Genomic DNA, 20,667 nt, shown 5'->3' with positions numbered 1-20,667 from the left:
TGTATGTTAGGTGCACAAATGTCGGGATCCGTGAAGTGTGTAAGGCTGAGACATGCATTACCGACAGAATCAAGAAAGGGGTGCTGCGTTGGTTTGGACATGTAGAGCGAATGGACAGCAAAAGAACGGCTAAAAGGATCTACGGTGCGAATGTTGATGGATGCAGAAAACGAGGAAGACCGAGAAAGACATGGCATGATCAAGTCTATCAAATACTTGAAGATGGACATGTCAAAAGTAGGAATAATCGGCGTGTGTGCATGAGAAGATGTATGAATGTAGAGGAAGCGAGGTCTGTATTCCAAGATAGAGTGATATGGCGTTCTATCCTTTCTGCCTACCCCTACGGAGAAACGGCGTGATGGTTTGTTTGTTTGTTTGTTTGTTCTTTAACATAATTTGAGTTTAAATAAAATTAACTAAAAATGTTAATAAACAGATGTAATATAATATTACTTGTGTTTCTAGTTTTTCAATGTGGATTGTGAAAATGTATATGAACTAATAGACAAGACTCATTATGAGCTTCTGCGTTTTGAAGAAATGGCATCGTGCTTGGATGGGTCCTGCCAATTATTTGATATTAATTCGCCAGATCCTAAAACTGTTATAGCAACACGACGAGAACTCAAAATGATAAAAGTGAGTACTTAAAACACTTATAAAAATATTAGTTGTCTAATATTAAATCAAAGAAAAAGAGTGCCGAATTGTAATTAATAATATATCAATGTTTTCAGCAACTTTGGGATTATTTCTATTTGGTTCAATGGGCCATAGAAGACTGGAAGAAAACACCATGGAAAATAATAGATGCTGAAAGCATGGACATGGAATGCAAAAGATTCACCAAGGACTTGCGGGCACTCGATAAGGAGATGAGAATTTGGTAAAAAAATATTCTTACTAAGTTGATTCCTTACTAGTTAACTGTAATACATATAAAATCAATATTTTAGTTTATATTATGACAACTACAACTTACACCTAAACTTATTTAATTCAATGGAAGTGATAAATTTACTGTTTCTCATTTGAAAATAATATTCAAACAGATTTTTAAAAATATTTTTAAAATATTTAAAAACACTGTATCAACTTTGACCAATACCGGTGTGTTTTTAGTTGGTAGAAAGATGTTGCTTATAGCAATAATGTATATTGTACAAAAGTTAAAAGATAAATACCTACAATGAAATATAAGTAAAGATTTTTATTTTATTGTTGATTTTTGTTGTTGTAGGGAACCTTATATTGCGATTGAAGCTTTGATAAAAAATCTTCTTACATCTTTACGGGCTGTAACAGAGCTACAAAATCCTGCCATCAGAGGCCGCCACTGGATACAACTGATGCACGCCACCAAAGTAAGAAAAATTGTTTGCATTTTCCATATTTTCACGAATTGTTTCAAAATATCACTGGGATAAAATTCATGCTTTAAAAATTTCATGAAACGTCTGTTAAATGTTGTGTTTACTGTTAAAAATATTGCTTTGCTTTAAAAATTCATTAATATCTGAATTTATTCCAACTTAATTACTAGAAACTGCTTGTATATAATAATTGTTTTATATTAATATATGTGTAGATCCTTTTTAATAAATATGCTGTTCGTATACATGATTCATTATGTTTGTTACATAAATTGACATATAATTAAATAGACACGTTACATAAATTGACATATAATTAATTAGACATGTTACAAGCGCATAGTGAATGGCATTTCAATTCATGGGTACCTTCCTTGCTTTTATTCTCTAACAGACTTTCATTGTGATGAGATGTTGCGCCATGCAGAAAATTGCCATTGTGCTTCAATAACACTGCGACTGTAAAAAACAGAATACATGTATTTTTTTTACTGTTACATATTTTCACCACATCAGGCCAGAAGTTTCAATTACAATGGTGATAAGCCTTTTTCATTTCTTTTTTCGATTTTACAATTTCACAATTTTAACGTGCATTAATAATAACGCTAACAGCCAGTGTTTTCCTATAGTAACAAGTTACACAGAAATATGTATATGTATCTTTTTCTCACACAAATGTTTGTATATGATCGTGATTTGCTATTTCTTTATTTTACATTGTCGATGACCATGCAATATTTGCTAAATATGAATGCGAGTAGTAAGAAATAACGTGACTATTTATTGTATGTCAGTGGTTACAATTCAATGGCTCAGTTCCATACAGAGATAACTAGAAATTACAAGTTTTGACTAATGGCTGACCAAAGTTTTGACAGATCCAAATTGATTTGTAAGAAATAATTATTTATATCAACTTTAATGAAATAAATATTAATATGTATTTGAAATATATACAATGGTTACTAGTTTTAGGATTAAAGTCTTTATGCAAATTATTGCAACGTTTTAATTAGTTGTGGAGCTGAGAGATTGTTAAATTTGTTTATTTCCACATGAAAACATATGTCTTACAGGATTACAATCGTTTTTAATTTGTAGAATTGAAAAGGGGTGTTTTTTTAAAATATAATGAATAGTTTAACTAAAATCTTCAAATTTTTTTGTTATCTCTATGGAATTAAGCCATCGACATGATCACTAATGAGGAATGTCAGTTTTAAGGTGCTTAACTAATCCGATAATATTATTTTACCATACGATGCTGATAGATACATACGAAGGTTTATCGATATGCTCCACCCCTGATCTATTTGTAAGTGGATAAGAAAAAAAAAAACTACCTTATTTTTCAACATGGTTTCTTTGAACTTGTATACACTTCTTCCAGTGGTGCTTCAACGTTTCTATAGCTTCTTTCGGAACAATTCTAAATGCTCTCTCTCTCTCTCTCTCTCTATAGCAGCCGTCTGTCTTCAGAAGACGACAGTGATGTATCACTCAATTTCAGGACCGGGAAAAACAGCTTTTCTGGTGACTGTATAGTCCTATACAGGACCAGCACAGTCGGCCACATCTCTCACATTTCCAGGTTGCGGGCTCCAGTAGATAATTGCTTTCCTCGCAGTCTTTTAAGCCTCCAACTTTCCAGCCAGAGGTCGTCGTGTGCCGTTTTTTCCTCCTTCACGGCTCCTCTCCACACATTACGTACTAATTACGCGCCAGCAATGCTTTCTCTACCGGCTAGAGAGCGTTCAGAATCACACTGCTGGTAGAACATTATCTGGCCCCTGCCAATCACTCACCTCCAGAGTCCGAGGCTTTAGTGCCAATGGCTGCTATTCGCGAAGCTGGGTTTGAATTGGTTGAACAACCCCCATATTCGTCCGATCTAGCCCCTAATGACTACCAGCTATTCCCGAAATTCAAGGAAAATTTTGATGACAATACGGTCTTGTGCGTGTAGATGAGTGGTTGGCAGAGATCAGACAAATGTTCTAGCGGGAAACTATAGAAATTTCGGAGCATCGCTGGAAGCAGTGAGAAAAATAAGGCACATTAACATTTGCTCAACCACTTTGAAATGGGTCAGGGGTTGACTATATTAATCAACCCTCATACTTCCTAGGTTTTTATGGTCGTTTAGATGTTGACTATTTTCTGGGTTACAATAGATTGTATTGGTTTTGTTTTATTTGTTACTAACTAGCATGTAACGTCCCCTGTTATTGATTTATTAAAAACAAAAGAAATTTAATTTAGTAATTTATTTTAACCAACTAATATAAAAATATTTTAAAAAACAAACGTAGGTTCTTAATGTGAAAAAAATAATTTAGGCACTGAAAATCTTCATTGGTAGATTAAAGGACTCTATTTTTCATGGTTTTAGTTTGTTTTCTTTTATTTTGGATGTATTCTCACTTTATAGTTTTATTGTATGTGGTATAGTGCATAACATGTTCCATATTACTCCTCTCTCTCTGCTTTGTACAGTACCCAAAATTTAATTTATTTTTAAATTTTCAACATATAACTCACCTTTAACCCTTTCAGACCTCTAAATGAATTCCTGTGGATATAAACATATTTGTGTTCTGTATTTACTAAAGGAATTATATGAACATTTTCAGTGTATTCAAACTTTTTATCTTCTATACTTAATGGGTCTAAAGGTCAAACTGTACTAGAGCGGCACTGAGTGCCGCGTCGTGGCAATCCGAAATATTATGGCGGCCTCCGTGGTGTAATGGTCAAGACGCTTGACTCACGCACGGAAGGTTCCGGGTTCGATTCCCGGTGAGAACACAAAAAATTTCAATGTGATTTTTCTCAAGCCTGGGTGCTCTGTGATATAATTCACCACTGTAATTAGGCCTCCTGGCCTGTTGTGGTGCAAAAAAAAAAAAAAAAAAAAAAATATGTAAAAAAAAAAAAAATATTATTTTCACTATTTTCACTACCTTTAAACTGATATTTATTCGATCAAACTAGTTCAATTTAGTTGAAATATATTGAAAACTTGGCTTAAATATCATTTGAAAGTATGACAAAAATTCCCTTCAAAACGAACAAACCAGTCAGAAACCAGCTGTCATACCAAAAAACAAACTCCTCCATGTAATGCCGACTACTCAAATAAGTAGATAAAATAGACATACTACGGGATGCCAGTATTTAAAAAAATAACTCACCACTTTTTAATTTTGCGTAGGTACAGGACTAAATAAATCTTATATTTCACATTGATTTTAATGAACATTGTCCTGGGCTGGTTTTTCTAACGCTCTCACGGCCGTATTATCTCGGGTATTTACATACAAAATAAACGAGAAAAACTGTTTTCTCGTGCCGCGAGAGTGGTTCAGAATAGCACCCCTGGACGTCTATGGCTGACAATTCGTTGGCAGTTCACGTCTGAACTATGGGATGTAGACCTGACTTAGAAGGTTACACACGAGTCAGGCGCAGATAGAGAGGGCTGCAGAAGTTTCGTGAATAGCATATGCTCCATCTAGGGAGTGGACATGAATGAAGTATACAACGTGATACACTGTAATTAGAGTACAGATGCACTGCCCTATTCTCGATTAGGTACAAATAAGGAAATGATAATGATGTTGAATGTAAAAAAATGTGTTCTAAAACAAATTTAGTCAGTATTTTATTCGTCAATTGAAATTTGGCTAGAAGGGATTGAGTTATTAGACAGCAGTTCTTTTCAATTTATTTCATCATTTTATGTTTAGAAAGCAGCTTCAAAACTAAGAGAAGAGTTGAAATGTGGCAAATCATCTTTCTACACACACTCATCTTCACCTCACACCTTTGTTGGGAACACGAGATGTACTGTTTCACACATTGCAAGTACCCACCTCCCTTGCACTTCATCCAAATCTCAGATCAACCATCTTACTAGAAAAGCAACTGGTAAAAATTATAAAAGACAGAATGTAGCGAGGAACGGAAACGTCGGGCAGCATACTTTGCAGAAGTATGGGAATGGGTATTCGCTACAGGATTTTGACCTGGATGTTGCTGATAGTAAACATGAACAAGATTATAAATGTTATCAGTACAAAAAGATTGTTTCACAGAAGAATAATGATTTTCCTTATATTTTTTGTGAAAATATCAATTAATTATTTGTTTCCACAGTCAGTTTAAGTTTTAAAAATTCATATTTGTTGATTAGCCATAATTCTTTATCGGTCTTCATTTGCTGTTGCTTTCTATGTGTTTGACTATGTTGGTTTAGAAAATAATACAATAATTAAAGTTATTTGTTGTTTTACAAAAAGCTTTTCATCAAAATAAACATTACATATGAAAATTAATGTTATTCATTTACAAAAATAGGTGTCATATTAGGACAAAATCATGTTTATTTTTATAATTGAAATACCCTCCTTCAATATAAACCATAACTTTATTTTTGATTAAAAAAAACCTCTCCGTAGAGGCTTTTAAAAAATATGTTTACGCATCAGAATTTTTTTTTCTGTTCTGAGACCTCTACGTATTTAAAACTTTTGAAATGTAACATAAAATAATTGGGCATGTTAGATTATCATTTCATGTATTATTTTTAATTTTACTGATTCATATTATTGTTTTCTTCACTTTTATCCATTGATCCGAATTCATTGTGTTGCACTTATAAATGTGGAATGTCTTAGATAAATATACTATAAAACATTTTATATTGTGTTTCATTTTTTCCAATATATCTCAATGTTTGTTTGTTAAAATGCTAAATGTTTATCATATTTTCTTTGAATGCTTCTTGCAAATTAATTAGAGAGCCAATAATGACATTGAAGCGGAATTAATGGTGAGTAACATTTTGTACAATTTTAACTGTATTTAAGCTTGCAACCATTCCTTTTATAACCATTCCAGGCATTTGTGTTATTAAAATAAAAATATACGAGGGTACCCAAAAAAAACGGAACTAATATTTTAAAAATACTTATTCAATTATTTTACAAAAAACTTTTCATCCCCGTCATAGTACTCTCATTGGAGCTAATGCACTTATTCAATATTTTATTTCATTGTTGGAAACGTTTTTTTTAATTCATCGTCCGTGATGCTCGACAGCGCCTTCGTTGTTTTTTTTTCTTAACCTCAGCAATGTCGGCAATGCTTTCCTTTCATGTCTTTTTTTATTTGGGGGAATAAAAAGAAGTCCCAGGAGGCTAGATCGGGTAAATAGGGGGGGAAGCACAGTTGTCATACCATTTTTGGTCAAAAATTGATGCTGTGTGAGCAAAAGCATTGTCGTGATGGAAGAACCAGTCTACAGATTGACACAAATCAGGCATTTCCCGCTTCAAACTGTTGCGCATACTCTTAAAAAAATCTCCACAACTTCGATGGTCCGTCGTCAGTCTTCCAGGATGATTTGGCAAATTTTAGGAACATTTTTGTCGGTTCAAGCCATCTAGAGCAGGGTTGGTTATCAATCGACATTTCCCCTCTTTTAAAACGGTAAAACTATTCATCAACCAACGCTTGAGTTTTCGTCATAGCAACATTTTTGTAGTCCGTTGTTAGCATTTTAAGAGTTTCTGTGCCAGTTATCCCGAGCAGGAAGCAAAACTCCATGGCTGTGCGCTATTGACGTTAATCATCCATCGCAAAAAACTACGAGCACACAAAACTGTCACAAAAAAATCACTATGACAAAAGGAAATGGTCTCCAGCGACGTATACTAACTGGGAAAAGATAGATCTCCACGATCCTACTGGCAGAACCCGGCACTACAAAAACTCTGTCTATCACAACAGTAGTTCGGTTTCTTTTAGGACCCCTTGTAACAAAAAAAAACATTTGATATTTGATAATGTATAAAATAAAATATTTCTGAATGTAATGTTGGTCCAAGTTTACATACATACATAATTGAGAAAACAATAGAAAGGCAGATGGGTTTGCCACATACAGTAAATATAATAATTAACTGATTAAATATTCTGGTGTATTGAAAAAAATAATTGAATGCTCAGAAATTAGGTTTCTTAATAAAAATCTTAAAAATTATGATAAAGCTACTGGTTAGAGAGCGGTGCTGTTATCTAAGGGCCGTGATTGGGCTTGCCTAGTGCACGGAGGGCTCCGAGTTCAATTCCTGACAAGCCCTTTCCCTGTTGTGGTGCATATACAAAAACGAAATTAAAGCTTGCCCACTATACACCCCATACCGCATGACTTAAGTCTCATTAGTTGTGCCTACATACAAGGAAGAATGGTTTGTTGTCAAACGAGTAAAGCTACCGGAAGGAGATCTCTGTAATCTGGTAGCCTTGGTAGCTTTGTGCCAAAAGAAGGAAATCCAGAAGTACATAATATCTCCTTTGTTGGCTCGAGGAAAATGGGGAAGTGAGTTCTTCACTGGCTGGGATTAAATTGATTGGACATGACAGAAATTATTACAAAACTTTTTAAAAGTCCTAAAGTTATTTTTGGGTATTATGCCTACAAATTGTAAAAAGAATCGTCTCCAATATTATCAGACTGAGGATCGCCCACTGAATTGAGAATAAACATTTGTTTAAAATCAAGATAGCGGACAGTCCTTTGTGTTAGTGCCGACTTGACGAGAAAGGATAGACCACTCGTTGTTTGGATGCCCCATTCGGGATGCATATCATTTGTATTGGAAACTAAACCTTCCCCTTCCCCTAAATTCATCCCATGTCTTGTCAGTCTTATTATCCCCAGAAATAATTTTTCACTTGTCCAAATTTATTGTTTTATATTTATATCATAAGTGATTTCCACAATATTTACGAAACCTGTACCATCTAGCTTGTATAGATACTGTTTTAATGACATCCATCAGTACATGAGGGCCACTAGATAATGGCACCTCTATCTGAAGTAAAATGATATTAATTTTACTGTGTTAGATCATTAGATTGAGACGAAATGAGAATTGAAATCTATATTTAATTTTTCTCTGATAATTAACCGATAGAAACTTTGAAAAATTGTGGATGTTTGACAAAATGGTGAAGTTACTCAGTATGTAAAGTGATCATTATAAACTCCTAGACTTTATGATTACCCCCCCAAAAAGAAAATCTGTGTCTGTTGAGATGTGTCATTTATTACATCTTTATCTGCTGTTTTTAGAGTATATTGGTAAATGTATTTGTTTATATTTTATTATTAATTATTGTAACTTTCAGGTAAGGATTCAAATGAGTGATAAAACTACATTGGCCGAGTTACTATCTCTTAACTTGCATAAATTTGAAGATGAAGTCAAAAATATTGTAGACAAATCAATCAAAGAAGGTGCCATGGAAAAAACTTTGAAGTAATCATATTTATTTTCATATAACAGTTGAAGGCGTTATGTCGCAATTTTTTAATGTACTCTTTTTTTTACATAGATAAATATTTTATGTGCAGCCCTTTCACATATAAACCCAACTAAATTATCAAAAAGTTGCAGAAAACAGATTTGGAAAGTGAATTAAGGTGTTATGTTATCAATAATTATACTGGTGTTCAAAACTTTGACCTCAAATTTCTCTGCTTTTTGTTCATTTTTATCACATATCACCTTTACCAGTTGAAAACTTTCCTTTCCGAAATCAGGGATTCATGTGTAGAAATCTGTTAAAAAAAGTCTAAAAGTAATGTACAATTATGCACTTTTGTTGAGTAAATTTTGTCAAATATAGTTTCATGTTTCAGAAACATTAAAAAAACATAAAAAATTTTGAACCTTGTTTTTCATCCAGTGCTCATTTTCATATTATTTTTTATAATTCTAGAAGTGATTACAATAATATCGAGCTAACATTGTGGGCCAGTATTATATTTAGGCTCTTAACAATATATGTGCATGGAAGTAAGCATGTTATTTTACACACAATGATTTAAATTTTTGACGTAATGTTATGTTATTCGGTTAGGGAACTACAAGCCACTTGGAGCAATATGGAGTTTGAATATGAAGAACATGAAAGAACAAAGTTGCAAATGCCTAAAGCAAGTGAAGAATTAATAGAAACTCTAGAAGATAATCAGGTTTGTATTTTTATATATATATTTTTTTTTATTTGAAAATTTATTTATTAACCCTTACGGATTATTACATTCATTTTACAAAAAGAATATATAATTTTTTATTCATACTCTGTTGTTCAAAATAATAATTTTTTACATCTTTTTAAAAGTTTGTCTGGGTCTTTTGTTTAGTTTTGTCTGGTAGTTTATTGTATAATTTCAGTCCCTGGTTTATTGGTCTCGACTGTCCTTGTCTCCTTTTAGAAGGTTGTATATGATATTTTCTGATATTCTCGTATTATGTCCATGTTTACTACAATTTTTTACAAGTTTTAGTTCTTCATCGACAATTACACCAGTGGCTAATTTATGAACAAATTATATTGATTCTAGTTGATAGAGTTCAGTTAAATTTAATTGCTTAGTTTGTTTAAAAATTTCTCCAGTTGCTGTTAGATAGGGAAGGTCATTTACTAACATTAATATTTTATTTTTAAATGGCTCTTCTTTTCAATTTTATTACACATTATTAGGTTAGCAGTTTTTTTTCCACCTGATACTGCCCCAAAATAGAAAATGTTGCTTTAATTTGTGTTTCCCATTAATTTTGTCCATTCATTATATTGGTGGTCCCTGATTGGTCACTAAATACATGAATAAATAATTTGTAACATGTTTTTAAAAAAAAATATTCTCATCTTCGTAATAATTTTTCCAGACGCAAGTACAAAACATGATGGCTTCAAAGTTTATTGGCTACTTTGAAAGCGATGTCTCTCTATGGCAGAAGAAGTTGTCCAATGCGGACCAAGCTATCAACATGTGGTTTGAGGTGCAAAGAAAATGGCTTTATCTTGAAAGTATCTTTGTTGGCTCTGAAGACATCAGAAATCAGTTGCCCATAGATTCAAAGAGATTTGATGAAATTGATGAATTATTTAAGGTATGAAAATATCAGTCAATTATTTCTAATTGTATTATTACGTGGTTATTTTTAATTATTTATGATACTACCCTAAACCGGCATAAATTGAGCAATTAATCAGTACAATATTATTTGATCTTACATATTTTTTAGGAAATGGTGATTGAAATTGCTCCAATACCTAACGTAATAGAAGCAACCAACAAGCCGGGTTTGTATGAGAGATTGGATTTTCTCTTTGGAGGATTAGTCTTATGCGAAAAGGCGCTCAACAATTATCTAGAGACCAAACGGCTTGCCTACCCACGTTTCTACTTTGTATCTTCCGCTGACTTGCTTGGTAATTTTAATCCTAAACATTGTACACTTGTTTGCGTTTAACTTATTGTCATTTCAAATAAAACTATATTTTATTTCAGATATTCTCTCTAATGGCAATAATCCTACATTGGTTTGTAAGCACTTGATCAAACTGTATGATAATATTGCAAAGTTGGTTTTTCCAAAAGATTCCAGAGGTAAAATTATTGGAGCAAAGGCGCATGAAATGATATCCAAAGAAAATGAAGAACATATTGCCTTCAAAAATCCTTGTGACTGCTCTGGAAAGGTAAAATAACACAACTCTTTTTTAGGAACGAGATATACTTGAGTTCTTATTATTTACTCAAATGTACCATTTCCTAAAAGTCGTAAATAACTTGTGCTGGAAAAATGGAAATCGAGTTGTGATAAAGTGGGATTTGAACCTCGGACCTTTAGCCCGTGAGTCCACAATACTACTACGGGACCACAACCCTGTTATTTTGTTTCCTTTTTTCGTTTGTCTCTAGAAGACTGTCTCAGAAGACAAAATATTCATTTGGCATTTTTTCCCCTATTAGGTTGAAGTATGGCTTAACAGATTGACAGATTGCATGATTGAAACTCTTCAAGGACTGTTAAACCAGGCTGTGAGTGCGTATGAGGAGAAACCAAGAGATCTCTGGCTGTTTGACTGGGCGGCTCAGATAGCGCTGGTCGGCACACAGATCTGGTGGACCATGGAAACCAATCAGGCCTTTGGAAAACTAGAGGAAGGTAGTAAATATGTATTAATTTTATAAGTAGGTAATAAATTTCTAGTATTGTATATTCCTTTGGAAACCAGGCACCTGTCAAACACCATATTATAAAGGCATGCAAAATGGATAGGTCATAAGTTGTGACATGAAAATCTCCTGCACTATATACTGGAAGGAATGATTGAGGGATCGATTGGCAGAGAGCGTCCTCGCCGAGAGTATCTGGATTACATATGCCGGGATATAGTCTGTACCTCCAATACAGTGCTGAAGAGGATCGCTGAAGACCGAGCGGAGTGGAGAAAGAAATGCAAGGCTTTGCTGCCAACCAGTCCTCAGGGTTGAAATTGAAGAAGAAGACATTTCTCGTGAAAAAGAAGTTTTTTCACAGGCAAACATTGTGAATGTAGAACTTTTTTAAACAAAGATAAAATTATAATCTTAGTTATAGATATCACTTTTTTATGTTCTCTTATTTGATTTTATAACAGTGTGTTAGTAATCCTTAAAAATAAAACTTGAATTATGCTCTCAATATTTAATATTCATTATTTTTTCCCGACTATCCTTGAAATGTTTACAAGTTGGAAACCTGTAGTCAATGCAAAGCTGAATTCACACTAATATGATCTGTTGATTAATGTTATATTATCCTGCAGGATATGAGACTGCACTAAAAGAGTATCAAAAGCGTCAAATAGTCCAGTTGAACGCTCTCATTGCCTGGTTGTTGGGAGATTTGCCATCTGGTGATCGCCAGAAGATTATGACTATTTGTACTATAGATGTTCACTCTAGAGATGTAGTTGCCAAAATGATAGCTGCTAAAGTGGAGTCGTCTAATGCCTTCATGTGGCAGAGTCAATTAAGGTACGGCATTTGAAAATACATACTCATTACAAAAAATACAACTAGGTGCCTCTCATATTTATTCCAGCCAACAAAAACATTCATGAAATTACTTCCAATTCATTACATGTTTTAAATATAATAATATCTTTATCAATTATAATATATTATATAGATGATATCTGACAATATTTGTCTTAGAATTTCTTTGTTTTATTAATGTAAGATACAAAAAGAAAATTTTGTTAAGCGCTTAGATTTCTTTCTTATTTCTTTGCCATTTAAATGCTACGTGTAGCTATGGAAACAGACAATATTAAGATTTCAACGGCATTTTTTCTGTTTCTTAGGCACCGGTGGGATTCATATGAAGATGATTGCTTCGGAAATATTTGTGATGCACAATTCCGCTATGCATATGAATATTTGGGAAATACTCCGCGACTTGTCATCACACCTCTCACAGATAGGTGCTATATTACATTGACACAGGTAAATCCTAAATACTTCATAGTCCTAATGCTCATATATACCTCTGTAAAAAATTTCCACGCTTATCAGTTCATGGTTTACCTCTTCGTTGTAATTCTAAAAGCACCCTTTTAATACCCTTTGACAATTTCTCTTTCTTCTCTAATTCATAAAGCGTCCATGCGGCTCAACTGTGGAATCATCTTCCATCCACTATCAGAGCTGTTATTACAGTATCTCTGTTTAAATCACGTCTGAAGAAACATATCTTTTCTCTTCCTTAATCTCTCCTCCTTTTCTCTTTCCTCATTATTCCTTTTTCCCATTGAGTAATATTATTGATTTAAGGTAATTTATGTTCAAATATAATTATTTATATTTTTGTATATCTTTGGCTTTTTTATTTTTATTTTCTATTGAAAATGTTTTGCGACTTGAATTACAAAAATTTAACTTTTATTTTATTGGTTGGTTGGAAGAAATTGCCAATGTACAATTAACATTACGTACAAAAAGTTAAATAAATAAATCAACAGATTCCATCTCGGTGTAAAATATACCACTTACCGAATTCTACCAATAATTTGAAAAGCTTTCTGATGCTTTTCACTGCCTCTGTGAATTTTAATCATTCAAATGTGTCAATCTGGTGCATAATTCGTATTCATGTATAAAATTTTATACCTTAACTCTTGTGTGGCTATGATGTTACATAAGTCTACATAGAATACAAGACTTGATTATATATATCATGCGCGGTTCGTCCATAGATTAGATGGAACCAACGCTTCCCTAAAAATTTGACCTTAGTATCTATTTTTTATTACAGATTTAAAAAAAATTGTTTTGCTAATCATAGCGATCTAAAATGGGTTCGATGTTCATTCATCAATAACTTCTAAATAAATTCGGCAAACCTACACACAACCTTTTGAATGCGCAGTTATGCCCGTACTGAAGTAAAATACACCCCGTCTAATTCTGGAATACGGAACTGCGTTTGTCTTTTAATTTTTTTAAGGCTGTCGCCCAGTACTGAATTCACAAGTCTAACAAACCAGTCCACTTTTATTTGTCATATATTGGGTAGGTTTTTTCATATATTGGATAGGTTTTATAACAAATTTAGTACTTAATCGGTTGCCACGATGCTGTTATAATATTAAACTATGAAAGATCTCTTTTGTGCTGAAATTATGGTATAAAATTGCTTTTTAGTTTATTTCAAAGCACTTGAATCACTGTGTTGGTAGTAGGTAGATATTTTATATTTGTACCTGGTACCATATGACTGGTTCCCTAATCAAAAACCTCGCCGCACGCCCCTGATATATATATATATATATATATATATATATATTTTAATCATGAAGTAGTGTTTTGCTATAACGGGCCTAAATTATTTTTTTTATTAATTATCAAAAATGGATTATTAAACTGTATACTTATATGTGCTTTTTTTTAATGTCTGTATTCCATCTTTTGCGTAATCTAACACGACATTACAGCACCACTTTCAGAGGGATTTTTTAGCTCAGTCTTTTAAGAGTTAAATTAACGGATTTTTACTGAATAAACAAGTTTTAGAAAATTGATAAATTATTAATGATTTCAGAGTCTGCACTTGGTGATGGGAGGAGCCCCAGCTGGACCGGCAGGTACCGGAAAGACAGAAACAACTAAAGACCTTGGAAGGGCTCTCGGAGTGATGGTGTATGTCTTTAACTGCTCTGAGCAGATGGACTACAAGTCTTGTGGAAACATTTACAAAGGTCAAATTGAATTACTTATAATCAATTTGCAGCCAGTAATTCTCTTAGAAATCAAAGAATAAATATCAAATTTTTTTGGTCACCAATTTGCCATGTTTTCAAAAAATACTCATTGGCATACCAACTGTTAAAACTTGAATATTTTTCTGGTGTCTTTCATTTTCTCCTTTTTTTTAGTAAATATTTGGTGCCCCCTTGAAATAATCTATGCAAATCTTTTTAATGCTAAATTCCCTGTCATGTATAATTTTATTGATAGGAAAATTAACATTTCTTAAATCAATATGAAATTATAATCTGTAGAACAAATTCATATGATAGATGACAGGCGCTGTGGCGCAGTTGGTTAGACGGCTAACTGTGAAACTGGCGTCGCGGGTTCGATTTCCGCCAGTTGCAAGAAAAAAAATCCAAGAAAGATATTTTTCTCAATCGGTCTGGGTGTTGTGGTGTGTTTTTCATTACCTCCTTCCATATCCCCTCTATCCCACCTGCTGACAAGCCTCTAAATAGAGTTATTCCGGTTATAGAGTTATGCTAAAACTAAATCTTTAGATTTTAATGTCCCGATTTACACAAATGGTGAAAAAGAGAAATCCATGTAGATAAAGAGCCATATTTATTCTGCCATGTCTGGCAGAACACTTTTGTAATAAAATAGAGTAAAATTTTTCTTCAAGGGTTGTATTTCTTTATATTTGCCATATTTACATGTTTAAAAAAATATATATGTTGTGTATGTACCTCTGTTAAAACATATAATTATCTGATATACTTAAATGCCTGATGACAATAAATACATGTCTTATTAGATCAGTATTTGTAACCTCTTATTATAACAAAAATAATAATACAACTAGTTACAAATCATTTAACCTTGATGTATTTGTATAAATATATATTTTAAAAATATGTAATATGTATGTTTCTATGTAATTGATATATGCATATATTTGAATATGATAAAATGCTTTAATATTATTTTAATTAATATTTATTGTAATCTTCCCTTAACTAGGGTTGGCCCAAACTGGAGCGTGGGGATGTTTCGATGAATTCAACAGAATTTCTGTTGAAGTGCTGTCCGTGGTTTCAGTGCAAGTGAAAAGTATTCAGGATGCTATCAAACTCAAGAAAATCACCTTTGAGTTTATGGGGGATAATATTGTACTGAAACCCACCGTTGGAATATTCATTACTATGAATCCAGGATACGCTGGGCGGACTGAACTTCCTGAAAATATCAAGTCCCTTTTCAGGTATAATAAATTGATTATTGATCTTCTTCTAGTGCCTTGCAGGGTCCCCCCGACGTTGGCGATCACTACAGCGAAAGCATATGTATCTGTCCTGCGCTACTTTTATATTTCGCAGCCAGGACGACTGCTTATTGATGTACTCGCCATAGTGATTTCTGGGAAAAGATGACCAGAGTGGTTTCCCGTTGCCTTCTCTGGTGGGTTTTTCTGTCGGGGTTACCTTCCTTTAGCTGGTTGGTTTTGGTTTTGAGGCGCCAAAAACTCGCCTTTCATCCTCTCATCTGCTGTGATCACACCGCTATGAGTCAGTAGTGCTGCCGATGGAATTCAACTGGGCGTTTGCAGCATTTTATAGAATCGCATCCTCCAGCAAGATGTGACTCACTGCGACCCTACTGACAGTTCTAACCCCTTGATATTAATATCAAACCTTTGTTTTCTAACAAAACACAGAAGTTAATATAAATATATGTTTCTCAGAGAGTTTTGCTTTTGAGTTTTGGTGAATTGAGTTTGATTCTTTTTTGTAAGATAAAATAGCTACAATCTTCATAGATGATACATGTAAGTGGGATATTTGTATCTTTCTTTTAGGCCCTGTGCAATGGTTGTACCAGATTTTGAGTTGATTTGTGAGATAATGCTGGTAGCCGAAGGTTTTCAGGAAGCTCGGTTGCTGGCGCGCAAGTTTATCACTCTCTACACGCTCTGTCGGGAACTGCTCTCCAAGCAGGACCACTACGATTGGGGTCTGAGAGCCATCAAATCTGTTCTGGTCATCGCTGGATCCTTAAAGGTAACGAAATTGTAACGATGAAATGAATATACTGCAAGTTAATGGGATTATAAAAACTTTGAATCGCCACTCAATGTCCTCCTTCTATGCACACCAAAAATTTATTGGCATGTAAATCTCAATTGTTTCCGTTTGTTTTTATACGGATTTATATATTTATTTTACTAGGTTGTGAATATAATGTTAAGTAAAACAATATTAAAAAGTGAACTTTCTAATAGTCAAAATAATGGACATAAGCAAATTTTATAAGTGAATACTTTAACCGAGGCTTTTAATGCAAAAATGTTTTTAAAAGTATAAGGAAGTTTTCATTAGAATGGACAGTTATTTAAAAACCCACTGTCTGGTTGTAGGACGGTTGCCAATCAAAATATCAATGAGGATGCAATATTTTTTATTGAGGTAGAGTAAATACTGTTCTGTTGGTCTATTTCTGCGTGAAGAAAAGACTTGATCATTATGCTGGCGGGCAAATCCTAACATTGTATTATTAAATGAAAACTCTCATCATAAATTTGTTCGTGTGTTTTAGAGAGGAGACAGGCTACGTCCAGAAGATCAAGTGCTAATGCGAGCTCTTCGAGATTTTAACATACCGAAGATAGTGACGGATGATGTTCCCGTGTTTATGGGGCTTATTGGGGACCTGTTTCCTGCCCTCGATGTCCCCCGGAAGAGAGATTCAGAATTCGAAAAGTTGGTGCAGGCGGCGGCTGTTGATATGAAACTCCAGCCTGAGTCTGGTTTTATTCTAAAGGTTTTGAATATTGTAATTCTAAATTATAAGGAAAAATTAAAGATGTTAAGGAGAGGTTGAGGTGTGTAGAATTATCTTATCCCGGATGAAATTTAGATAATCTACTGTATTGTTGAAGAGAAAGGTTGCGCAACTGCACCAACCTGCCCTTATCTTAAGGGTTGATGCTGGAACCTTGTTGGGGAAGCTGGTGTCAAGTAACACTAGTACAGCTTGTCTGAAAAAACCTACAAAAGTGAAAGCCGTTGTCAAGGCTAAAAGGGGTACATTGATTTTTCCAACAAGTCTATGCTTTTGATGTTGTATTTTTTTTCTCTCAAATCAATAAAGAAATCTCCATTGAAGGAGTTACTGAGATATTCGCAAAAAACTTTGAAAAAAGAATTGTGAGCTTTCTAATTATGCTTCACCAATTCAATGGAGAATGCTAATTTTGCTGTAGGTTTTTATGTATAGTTTATTTTGGCATCAATGACTGTTTTTGGTGGAGATTTCTAAATTTGCTTCTACTACCCTCACATACCCTGTATACCCGTGTTCCAATCAATTTGCACAGTACTGTTTGTGTTTGTTACAGATTGTGCAATTGGTAGAATTATTTGCAGTGCGACATTCTGTATTTATTATCGGATTTGCTGGAACTGGAAAAACTTGCGTTTGGAAATGCTTGTACCGGACTTACCAGGTAATTATATTAATTTATTTTTGTCTTTGGTCAAACAACAATAAAATCACATTCGGAATGGTCTTTTTACTATCTTTTTCCATTTGACTAACTCTTATTAATTTTCATACCTGAATCCCCCAATTTATTTACTACTTCACTCATATCTGCATCATAGCAAGGACGCTGCGTTGGTACTCAAATTGTAGCTTGTTTTAATAATTTCTACTAATGCCAACCGGTGAATGTTATCGTCAGCCTCTCGGTTTGAGTGATTGGCACATTGCCGAGGTTTGTCGGATGCATGAGGTTTTGGATTCGATTTCCGACATGGTTGACAGGAAATATATCGACGATAAAAAAGCGATGTTACTGATCGCTGCCCTAGTTCTTGTATGTTTAATAGACCATTCTGCAAACTGAACAAAATACATTTTATTTGTTTTTAAAGTCAAGGAAGTAAAATAAGTAAGTCAAGATTAGCACTAAAAAAATACTGAAAATATTATTTAATAACGGAAAAAAGAATAATTCTTTAGCTCCATGAACGCGTACTAAAATAATGAACATATTGGCATTCATAACTCAATTTTTTTTAAATGGTCTATTGAACATACAAGAACTAGGGCAGCGTGATGTGCTACTATAGCCAAAATTGAGTTATATATTTATTTGTTCTTTTACAAATTATGTATGACTTTTTGCATTAAAGATAATGTCCCCTTACCTGTCCTGTGCCGAGGGAGACATTTTATATAATTTTGAAAAATACCTTATTAAACATAATTAAATCATAATCTCAAATACATATATACTTTTTACTCAGATGTAAATTTTGGCGTTTACATCAAAAGCCCCTTTAGGCCACATTCACAAAATCAACGGATTTACAACACACAATGCTAAAGCAAAAGATTGATCATCTTGATTGATTGAAATACGCTACGTTAGTATACCATTCCAGTGCCCTATACACTATTATGTGCGGATAAGGCAATGAAAATGGGGATTATTCTTTTCAGATGGCTAAATTAAAACCATATTACAACGATCTGGACCCCAAGGCGGTTACCAACGATGAACTGTTTGGAATAATCAACCCAGCTACCAGAGAGTGGAAGGATGGCCTGTTCTCTGTGATAATGAGGGATATGGCTAATATGGCGGGAGATGGAGCCAAGTGGATTATTCTAGATGGAGACATCGATCCCATGTGGATCGAGAGTCTTAATACTCTCATGGACGATAACAAGGTATGATAATGTGATTCTATAATTAATTTTATACATGTTTAAAAAAATATTATAGCAAGAATCTGATATGTATTTAACAACATTTTCAGTATGTCTAAATTACTGTTTATTGTCTGTCTCATGCCAAATGTCAGGGCATTTGCCTACCATACAAGATCTCTTGTATTCCATTCCCAACATAGTTGACTGAAATATTTATTTTATAAGGTTTTTTTTACTAAACTTGTATTTCTTTTTGAGAACCTTTTTAAATACTTTGTCTTTATGAGTACCAATTTACCGTTTAAATTTGATCTAAATTTCAACAGACGTAATTTGCCGGTCAATAGTATATTTTAATGATATAAAACTTTGAAGTATACTTTTTGTCAGAAATACCTTAGAAAATTATTGTTTTTGTCTAATGTTTATTTATTTTTAACGGTGCCATTTTGAATGAATGGCCTTTTACTTTTTATAACATTATAGCATCAACTGTAAAAACTAGCGTGCTCAACTTCAAATTAAAATTCCCTTTTTTCTCTTTTGAATTTTTAATTAGCTTCTGTGATAAAAAGTAGCCACCTCGAAACGGTTTAAAATTGAAATAAAGCAAAATGTGCTTGCTTGAACATGATTTTTGTCACATCCAGTGTGTAGGTACGTGTACCAAGGGGTACAGGTGTCCTCTATACCTATCGATGTACTTGCCTCAAAATTTGAAGATACGGGGTTGATAGATCTTCGTTATTGCTTGGGAGAATATCTTTAACTATATTGTCATAGTGAAGGTTTGACTTCTGTGTCTTCTGATTGTAATCGCCTCTCAGATGTCTTCATTTTTATTTCTACTATATCGTCTGTTGGCGTGCATTACCGCCAATCTACAATTTTGTCAAAAAATCTATTTTCATATTGGGGGATTTACAACTCTTATTGGATGTTCCCTAATCGTACAATATGCGTGGGACCGATAGGAGGCGAGCTTTCTGAAGGAGAACTGTACCCCGGATCTAAATAAAAAATGTGTTAGATTGATTTTAAGAACAGTTTTTTCTGTCTCATTTAAAAAGTTGATTTAGTAGAGTAGCGATAATGCACGCCGACCGACAATATTATGTTTAATATGGTGATTTTATGTGTGTTTAGGTTTTAACCTTGGCCAGTAATGAACGTATATCTTTGACCAAGACAATGCGGCTCCTATTTGAGATAAGCAACCTTAAAACTGCAACACCGGCAACTGTCTCTCGTGCCGGTATTCTCTACATAAATCCACAGGATCTTGGGTGGAATCCGTAAGCAAACACTTTGGTTTATTCTTATTAAGGTTTGAATAAAGTTTGGTAGCAAATAAGTTATAACCACGATCCACATGATTTTAATACTACACATAAGTTTATCTATGAATGGCTCCTGTAATAATTAAGCTTCGAACCTTTAGCAGGAGAGTTAAATTTATGAATAATT

General features: G+C 33.6%; 1 protein-coding gene across 1 annotated transcript in view; it reads left to right on the top strand.

The window, feature by feature from the left end:
• Positions 1-20,667, top strand: part of LOC148282106 (dynein beta chain, ciliary-like) — an 89,652-nt gene that overhangs the window by 30,340 nt on the left and 38,645 nt on the right. The window contains exons 30-47 of the mRNA XM_088225630.1: positions 469-642; positions 741-889; positions 1,244-1,367; positions 8,577-8,707; positions 9,312-9,426; positions 10,124-10,348; positions 10,484-10,670; positions 10,750-10,940; positions 11,215-11,410; positions 12,054-12,264; positions 12,594-12,735; positions 14,330-14,486; positions 15,505-15,745; positions 16,340-16,541; positions 17,077-17,301; positions 17,879-17,986; positions 18,988-19,218; positions 20,347-20,495. Of these exons, the coding sequence (XP_088081756.1) occupies positions 469-642; positions 741-889; positions 1,244-1,367; positions 8,577-8,707; positions 9,312-9,426; positions 10,124-10,348; positions 10,484-10,670; positions 10,750-10,940; positions 11,215-11,410; positions 12,054-12,264; positions 12,594-12,735; positions 14,330-14,486; positions 15,505-15,745; positions 16,340-16,541; positions 17,077-17,301; positions 17,879-17,986; positions 18,988-19,218; positions 20,347-20,495 (3,158 nt within the window). The remainder of the gene's footprint in view (positions 1-468; positions 643-740; positions 890-1,243; positions 1,368-8,576; positions 8,708-9,311; positions 9,427-10,123; positions 10,349-10,483; positions 10,671-10,749; positions 10,941-11,214; positions 11,411-12,053; positions 12,265-12,593; positions 12,736-14,329; positions 14,487-15,504; positions 15,746-16,339; positions 16,542-17,076; positions 17,302-17,878; positions 17,987-18,987; positions 19,219-20,346; positions 20,496-20,667) is intronic.

The sequence above is a fragment of the Micrasema longulum genome, unplaced genomic scaffold (assembly GCF_059751315.1).
Source record: "Micrasema longulum isolate JH-2025_06_02 unplaced genomic scaffold, ASM5975131v1 h1tg000376l, whole genome shotgun sequence".
In the NCBI taxonomy this organism is placed as follows: Eukaryota; Metazoa; Arthropoda; class Insecta; order Trichoptera; family Brachycentridae; genus Micrasema; species Micrasema longulum.
Note: the sequence above shows the minus strand (reverse complement) of the source record. Positions and strands in the feature narration are given on the sequence as shown.